Source organism: Drosophila novamexicana, unplaced genomic scaffold, assembly GCF_003285875.2.
Source record: "Drosophila novamexicana strain 15010-1031.04,08,12 unplaced genomic scaffold, DnovRS2.1 tig00000974-arrow-arrow-pilon, whole genome shotgun sequence".
Lineage (NCBI taxonomy): Eukaryota > Metazoa > Arthropoda > Insecta > Diptera > Drosophilidae > Drosophila > Drosophila novamexicana.
Window position 1 is genome coordinate 1000734 of NW_020824834.1, and position 9378 is coordinate 1010111.

The window sequence follows — 9378 nt, forward strand, 5'->3', positions numbered from 1 at the left end:
CACTAGGGACCAGGCAGCTGCATGCTGAGTAAAGAAAGCATGACTGAAAACAAAATAATGCGGTCTGGTGCCCAAAAATCAAAGCAGACAACCCACACACACACACGGAACACATCTCCCTATGCATATTTTATATATTTTCTTAAGCTAAGAAAATGTATTTAATTTGTGAAGCATAAAATAATGTGGTAAGCAGCAAACTTGCGGCTTTATACGAAAGCCTCAAAAACTTATTGCATACCTATTTGGGCAAAATGTTGAACAATTTGGCCAAATCGCAAATCGGGGGTTGAATCAGTCAGCAAACAGCCAACAGTGAAGGCAAATTAAATTGCGGCACTTGAGTCAACACATTCAAAGTTGAGCTTGGGCAAAAATGTGAAAAGCGTTTGCGAATCGAAAGAAAACTTCCTTACACACGAACTCAAGCCGAAGCAACTGATTTTCCGCACAAGTTTCATTTGATGCTTTCAAAGAAATGAAAAGTAGAACCCAGAAAGCGAGAGCGCTCGAATTTTACCGCAATCAAATGTTATTAGCCTAGGCTTAAAGCAACTATGCTTTTATATGTGAATCGTGCTGAATGAGCGCTCTAAGTACACCTAATTCATAGGTGAAGAGTGAAGAGTGAAGAAGATGCTAAGACCTTCACTTAAACAAGAATTATTGAGTCGAAAATAACCCAGCTGGCAAACACGTACTGTATAAAAGTCATAAACATATTTTTCGTCTAAATATGTATTAAATATAATTATTTATATTGAATAAATATGCCCTGTTCTTCCATGATTTTTTTGATTTTCAATAATATTTTTCTTCTATCTAACAATTATTGACTCTGAATTGTAGATTCTCTTTCTTGCTGCAGTCCACAGAAAACAGAGCTATTAGAAAATTAAAAATGGGAGCGGCTGACCGACTGGCATCTGAAAATTGTCTGCAGCAGTGTTCCAGCTGTCAAGTCATGCTGACAAATGTACATAAGGATAATTGCCTTTAATTTAAAAAGGCGAAAGAAATAAAGAAAGGAATCATAATTGTCTCTGAACATATATGACGGCCACACGCCGCACACTACGACAGGTTCCACTTTGGCATTATTGACTGCTGGCCGTGTCCTTATCGAGGCATCCTGACAATAAGTTGAGCTGTTGGCGAACGCAAAACTGGGGCTGACAATGCTGTCGTCGCCGTGGCTGAAGCATCTCATTCATGTCGCTGTCGATTGTCATGTAGGGATTTAATAATCTGGACGCTTTTCCTGCTCGCCACGCCTGACAACTTGAATGCCTTTTTCATTCTGTTGATTTACATTTGCTTATTGTTTTCGCTTCCCTCAACTGCCGCCCCTCTCACGCTCCCAACGACAGTTTCACCTTGCGCGAGAGTTTCCCTTTCCGCGGAGCAAATAACGGAAATGACATGAATTCACTTTTAAATGATTCATCAACGGTGCCAAGGACAAAACGACGAGCACAAGCAAATTGCCCGTCAAAGGTCAAATGAAAATCAACCGAAGACGTTAAACATTATAAAATATACATATCCATAATTGGCATGTGTCATTGAGACACAGCCAGCGCCAAAGGGTCAGACCTGATTGAGTTACAGTCAAAGCAAAGTCGAGCGAACGGCAAATCGAATGTCAAATGTGCGTAATTTGAGAAGAAATGAGGTTATATTTACAGACATATCACTTTTTTACCTGTCCACTAAATGTTTTATAATTTATGGGGCGGCCGTTAAAGCAAAGGCCAAGCCCACGCGAAATTGTGTCATTGTCTTCGAATGAAATATATGAAATGTGAATTAAATGAGGTTTTTTGAAGGTTTAAAACTTAAAACATGCAGGCCATTTGCATTGGAATATCAAAAATATAAGCCCTAGGCTAGCTTTAAGACATGACTTTAAGTTAAAGGCTTGTCAAGCCAGCCGAGTGTCATTGGTTGCTCCTGCTGTAAATGTTTGAAAAGTTCAAAACCATTTCCAACCCAGCCAAGGAATGCGAGTGACTGCAGCGAATGCGTTCTATTTGGCCGGAAATTGCCGTGGACTGCCGAGCATTTCATAGCTATGCAGCACACCGAAAGGCAATTGCAAATGCGTTGGCTTTTATTTGGCCACCAGCCGTAGCCGTAGCTGTTGGCTGTCCCATGCGGCGTATACGCAACAAATTGACATGTTGCGGGCAGCCGTCAAAGTGCGTGTGTCGAGAGTTGTGTATACACTGTATATATATTTGGAATTTCGGGGATCTGTCTATTCATTGATGGAGCGCCAAAAGTGCCGCACAGTTTTGGTGGCATCATTGACGCTTCCTGGACATGGGAGCATGGATGGGAGGTAAAAAAGCAGAAAAGGCGGCGACGACGAGTTTAACTTATTGTTGGCAAAAAGTTTGTAGTCACTTCTGACAGTTTCGCTGTTTACATTCAGGTCTCGGCCAGAGCCAGTGTTGTGCTTAAGTTTGTGGGCGAGAACCTTTGAGATATTTTCCCTTTACACTTGTCGGCGCAACCAAGAAAAGTAACAGAAAGAAAGTGTGGCTATAAGAAACAGCAATATAAATGTTGATTCTGTGAATAACTTGAACGAAAGTTTGCCAGCAGTGTTGCAAAACGTTTCGAACTGCAAGCACAGCATTGATCTGACACACATATCGATTGTGAACTAACCCCAATCATCAGCAATTCTTATAAGCTGCAACAGAAAGAAAAAAGCAAAATATATGTTGATTCTGTGAATAACTTGAACAAAAGTTTGCCAGCAGTGTTGCAAAACGTTTCGAACTGCAAGCACAGCATTGATCTGACACACATATCGATTTTGTATGGCCAACAATTCTTCTAAGCTGCAGTCTGTGGCAATTACATTCAATTTTGCAAGCATTTAGAAGCTGACAACTGACATTTATAGTGGATGCAGCCAATTTGACGGCAATTTATTTTAATTAAAATTTCACTAGCCTGCTAGGCGCATTTGCGTGATTAAAAAGTTGAAAGGACAACAACGACAACGGCAACGGCAACGGCAACTGCTTCCGTTTCAATGTCATAAAAATAGCTCACGTGTCACGCCCATAAAAGTCACACATAAAACAACAAAAGTTGCTATAAACACGACGACAACAACATAAGCAAATTTAATTACAAACAAGCAAACATTAAAATTTGTAATTCCATCATAAAAATGTTTTTTTTTTGGGGGGCATTAGCATGGGGTTGGCTAACGCCACCTGCTCGACAGCAGATATTTACATTCAGCTGCTTGTATTTCCTCAATAAAAGCGCTGCAGATTAGCCAATTCTCAAGAGGGGGGAAAGCGCTCGATGGTTCTGGAAATTGCGGTTTTTAATTACTTTATTTTATTGCGCAAGTTTTTTGGGACTCGGGCGCATTGAAGATTCCACAGTACATAAAATCTACGCGGTGTGAAATGGCAGCCAGCCGAACCGGACAGCGTTAACATGCCACTTGGACATGGCACTTGCCACGTTTCCCCTCACGTTTCCCTCATCTGTTGTTGCCGTTGTTAACTGAAACTTGAAAGTCGTCGGCAGGCAGGCAGCAACTGAATTTGAGTTGTCCGTTGGCAAGGCTTTGTTCCATGACCAGTTCATTTTACTCAGCACTCGCAAAATATGCGTTGGCATTTGCTTCCTGCTCCTTCTACTTCTCTTTCTCCAGTTCTCTGTGCCTGCCTCCGTGCCCCTCCTGCCAGTTGCTGCAGTGCCACATGACACGTGTCACATGATGCCGCACCCACGGACAGACAATCTCTGACTTTACACCAAAAATTTGTTAGCAAAGAGTTGATGAGAATGGCAAGACAATGGGAATGAAATGTTGCTTAAGGATAAATATTAACGAGAATGAAGGGCTATCTTCGGCACGCCGAAGATTTAATACCCTTGCCGACCCAACCATTTCGTTATGTTTACGCCGTATTTAAGAAGCACAGGGAAAATAGTTATGCCGAGCATGGTTAAGATATCTTGAAAAACAAAAACGTTCTCCAAGCATGAACCTACTTTTCGACCGATCGTTCCTACGGCATCTATATGATATAGTAGTCCGATGTGAAAAAGATTTTGCATAAATGTAGGGAGCATAGTGAAACTTATAAGTGACGAGTTTGATTAAGATATGTTGAGAAACAAAAAAGTTTTCCAGACAACAACTTAATTTTCGACCGATTGTTCCTATGGCAGCTATATAATATAGTAGTCCGAAGTTGATAGCATCTTGCAAATATATGAGGAGCATAGTAAAACTAACAAAATCATAATATCCTCTGCAAGGGCATACAAATCATCGACATAGATATATTCTATATATCTATTATATAGATGTAGATAAAGATATGTAGAGTATTTAAATGATTATTAATTTAAGCAGTGATAGAGACTGTGAATCCCACTGTGCGATTCCTAGCTTAGATGCTTCACACACACAAACACACACGCATGTACACAGTATCTTCAGTTTTACTGTTGGGCTTCCTTTCGAGACTCAGACTTGGCAGCATTGGCAGCTGCCAGTGATGTGTAATGCATACTCGGCTAGCCAGCAGCTACGTCGAGGTATTTGTCAATTAACGCTTATTGTCTTGGGCCAGAGTTTTATTTTCGTGTTCATTTCAAATTGTTATTCCCATGAGTTGTGGCCAGAATTCATATGTAGATAAGGTTGAATGTGGGGCAGCGTTGCCAACACTAAAGATGCGAGGAACGGGCAACTGCAGCGTTGCATTTCAAATTTCAATTTACCGACAACTGTTTCGATTGTTTACATTGATTTATTTACGTAGTTGTTTATGCGGTTTCGCATAGTTCTGGGGCTTTTGTGAGTTCGCTGCACTCCCTAATCCACAAATACTCTCAAATTCGCAGCGATTCATATCGATTCGAATCGGGTTTCAGTTGCTCAATATAAAATTTTATATATTTTTCGACTCTCTCTGCAGCTCTCTCTCTCCCTCTCTCTCTCTCTCTCTCTCTCGACGGTATTGAAATGGATTTATGTGGGCTGGCAAAATATTTGGCAAGTCCCGATGCAGGGCATTTTTATTTTATGCTCCGTGTTGGGCAACGGTTTTACATGCAATATATCTATCTACAATAGTTGCTGTTTACATTTGTGGGCGTGGCACCAAAAGCAGCTCAAATAGCACAAAGGCATTAAAACCAGCTGCATTGTGTTGCTTTGCAGTAGTCCTATTTGAAAACCCATATATGTATGCACAAAAGAATATTATTTAGTTCGACTGGCAACAATGGCGCAGATTTCCAAAAAAGAAATATAATTTGCTGAGTTTTCACAAATTCTGTTCACCTGAAAGTGGCAGCAAATTCTAAGGATATCAGTTTTTCGAATTGTTTGTCCAATTGATTTCATTAGAACAATAATAGAAATAAAATGTGGAGCCTGGCGGGAGCTTTATGCTCAAATGTATATAATACTCTTTCCTGTTCGTATATAGCTTTGAAATTGTGCTCAAAAATTGTGAAGAATATGTAACTCAAATGTAAAACAAATCGAATACATTTTTTTTGTTAAGCTCCCAAGCATTGGGAACTTGAAGCGTTTCGAAAAATCGGCAACAAGGGAAGTGCGTGCAGATTGTGATATCATAAGGCACACGCATATATATATAAGGATTTCGGGTCCTTAATACACTTGTATATTTGTATATATTCGGGGTAACGTGTCCTTGAAAAAGCTGCCAACATTAGCTTAGGGAGAATTCGAATGTAAGTAGTATTAATTGGAAAATTTTTTCAGAACTGCAAGCAATAAGAATTTAGGAAGAATGCGCAACGATAGCGAAGGGATTGATGTAGGCACAACCACCGAGGTGGACGAACCTTCCGAGGCAGCGGGGGGCGTTGTGTCCGAAGAGGACGAGGCCTGCGTCCTGCCCAGCGGCAGTCGCACTCTGGACAAACGCCTAAACCCAGAGGCGCCCGACTTTGTGCCCGGCGTGACAAATCGCTTGCTGGCCGCCAAAATAGTCGATGAATGTGGGTAGCCTGCCAATCTCAGGGCTATATAATTTATATATATGTTTTACTCGCACTTGCAGTGGTGGGCTATACACGCTGGAGCAATGCCGCAGGCGAGGACATATCGTATGGGGCGCGTTATGATGGCATCTGGAGCGAGAGCTGCATTCAGTCCCAGACGGAGGCGCAATTGGAGCTGGCTCCCAGCGCCGGGCATGATGTCACAGGCATGCAACAGCTGCCCAATATCATCGAGACTGTGGGCGACCTGGAGCGGCAGCCATCGATGAAGAAGAAGCGATCCAAGAGCCACAATCAATACGAAGTCGAGCCAGGTGCCGAAACTACACCGACTGGTCGCTGCTGTGCCTGCGAAATCATGTAGTTGTCCTTGTGTTCCTTTTATCTATACTAGTTATACTTATTAAAGCATTGTCTCACTATATTTAAGAGAATAAACGCCTAACTGACACGCCCAACCCCGATACCTATGGCATAAATCATGGCCCACAGTCAGCCAGTCAGCTAGTCAGCCAGTCAGCCCGGTTACTTTGTCCTGACTTTCTAATGATGTTGAATATGCATTGAAAGTTTCGCCTTGACGTGAAAATTGCTGGCACAAAACTTGGCTTCTCGCCTGCTCCGCATGCAGCCTCACCTGTCTCCAGGTGCTCGCATCGTCAAGCAGGCTGCACTTGCATCCCATTGCCCAGACCCTTCCTGCACCCTGATTGCATCTGTGCGACAAGTTAGGCCATAAGTGGCTTATGTATGAGTGTGTGTGTGTGTGTGTAATGAGAAAAGTTTCGTGTCTTTTCATGTCTCATTTAGAGCTAAAAGCAATGTACGCTGAATTGTTGCACAACTTGGTTAAACGACATCAGCGCGTTACATCAAAAGATGACAGGCCCCCAAAAATGGACGCAGCTGCCCTTTTGGCTGAAGACCCGCTGACTTTTGAATGATTAAAATGGGCCCGCGGCCATAATTGCACTCGGTCCGGGGGCCAGCCCATGTGAGCGCAGCTGTAGAATTTGGCGGAAACAATTACCAAGTTGTATGCAAAAGTGCAAATTGCCAGCAGGCAACTTTGCTCAATGTCACCCACACACACGCGCGCACACACACACACACACACTTGCAGACACACAGAGAGAAAGGTCAGCGAGAATTTTGCTAACATCACATAACTCTTGTCAGACAAGTGATAGAATTGCTTAAGCCAAGAACAAAATTCCTACTTATTTCTTTCTTTCATCTGTCAATTTGATAAATTTCCATTGAGCTTCGTTTTGGCAGGAAAACTCTTGAAATAATATGCACACCAACTTTATCTGAGTTTTATAGTTTTGAAACAAAGTATAACTCATAATTATTTTAAGAATATTTTTCTTCCGTAGTAGGAAGAGTGTAAATAAGTATAATCCGCTTCTACAGGAATTCAGAATATTATAACGAAATATACTTGGAGTAGGAAGATGATTATCCCTTTCAATTGCCTTTACTTAATTGAGGTAAATTTCAAAATAAAAAGAAGGCCCATATAATATGCCTGTTAGCCCTTTCAAATTCAAAACTCACACCGTTTTCTCTCGCAGTGTAGCCACACGAACCAATGAGGCACCTGAGCCAAAGGCATTGTCAAAATGTGTCCTGCAGCCGTTGTCCTGTCGCTCCGCTCTCTCTCTGTCTTTCTGCCTCTCTGTCTGGTTATTCGCCACCTACGCTGGCAATTTCCGTGCAGTTTTGCCTGCTGTTTGTTTATGAAACAAGTCACGTAAACGTCGACGCTCGCTGCGGGGGCGTTGAACTGAGCACACGGTCTAATGGGCGTGCCGGCACCTTCTGCTGCCAGAGCCAGTTGTTGCCACTTTTCGGCAAATCGAAAACGTAGCAATTGTCAAGTGGCACGTCACCTGCCAGGCAATTGGCCATGGCAAATGTAAGAACCCCTCCCCACAACAGCTGCCCATTTTTTCTAGGCCAAAAAGTTTGGTGATCTTTGGGGGCCCCGACGCTGATTGTTGACACTTGGCTGTTTGTTTCTTTGTTCAAGTTGTCGCTGCATGCATATTCATTGGGCAAATATTTTTGTTAGCCACCGACCATGTTTACAGGCCACAAGAAAATAAAAACATTTTCGCAGATGGCAATAAATGCCGCCAGCTAACCGACAATGACACCATTCATGATTTATGCATCGATTTCAAATCACAAATGCACAAAAAACTCGCAAACTGAATGAAACACGAAAAATCCGAAACCGAAACGCGCCAATGCAAAATAATGTTTAAAATATGTATATACAAATATAAAATCGAAAATATATATATATATATATACATCTATTTCTGTATGATAAATAACATTCGTTTAAATGACAACCAGTTCAATAACCAAATAGTTTTCTACTCGCTGGCTAATAATCCATTAAATGGGTTATATTCGTTGATGATTTATCATTTAAGAAATCTGCTCAGGCATTTTTTTTGCAATTTCGCGAAATATTTTTAAGCCTGAGTTCAACTGGAGTTAGTAATAGAAATAATATATATATTATATATTATATATATATATTATCATTATTATTATCATTATTATTATTATTATTATTATTATTATTATTATTATTACTATTATTATTATTATTATTATTATTATTATTATTATTATTATTATTATTAGTATTATCATTATTATTATTATTTTTATTTCATCATCATCATCATTATTTTTATTATTATTATCATTATTAGTTTCATTATTATTATTATTATTATTATTATTATTATCATTAGTTTTATTGTTATTATTTTTATTATTATTATTATTATTTTCATTATTTTCATTATCATCATCATCATCATCATTATTATTATTATCATTATTGTTATCATTATTAGTTTCATTATTATTATTATCATTATTTTTATTGTTATTATTTTTATTATTTTTATTATTATTATTGTTAATTTGCAATTAAAGACTTTAATTTCTTAGGGTATCTGCTTAGTCGAGCAAGTGCTCTGTTCGATATATTTTGTCGACAGACAACGATGCCAGCAGTTTTAGTTAAATTGAGCAACAAACACGTTTGGCAATAAAACTGATTCCACTACCCAAATGTACTCACCCCTTGCTCCTCCTGGAAAAATCAGCCCTTACCTCGATCCGGCTCCGGCTCCAGCTCCAGCTTTGGCTCCTGCTCCGGCTCCATCAATAGTTGCAGCACCCCGAAAATGGACGCCGCAATGCGCTGGCGGAGTTTTGCACATTCTAACAGATTTATTTCACTCGAAATAGTTTCATTTTAGTTGCATTATTGTTATTGTTGTTTCTTGTTGTTGTTGTTGTTGTTGTTGTTGTTGTTGT

General features: G+C 40.2%; 1 protein-coding gene across 2 annotated transcripts; it reads left to right on the forward strand.

The window, feature by feature from the left end:
- The first annotated feature begins 5463 nt into the window (after positions 1–5463).
- On the forward strand, positions 5464–6491 carry LOC115765509. Of its 2 annotated transcripts, none has more exons than XM_030709128.1 (3): positions 5464–5754; positions 5809–6024; positions 6087–6491. In XM_030709128.1, the coding sequence occupies exons 2-3, from the start codon at positions 5814–5816 to the stop codon at positions 6389–6391; spliced, it is 516 nt and encodes a 171-aa protein (XP_030564988.1). In that variant the 5' UTR covers positions 5464–5754; positions 5809–5813; the 3' UTR covers positions 6392–6491. The 2 variants fall into 2 exon arrangements, with proteins under 2 accessions (XP_030564988.1, XP_030564987.1); XM_030709127.1 differs by having other exon boundaries at positions 5464–5703; positions 5786–6024.
- Positions 6492–9378: the final 2887 nt, after the last annotated feature.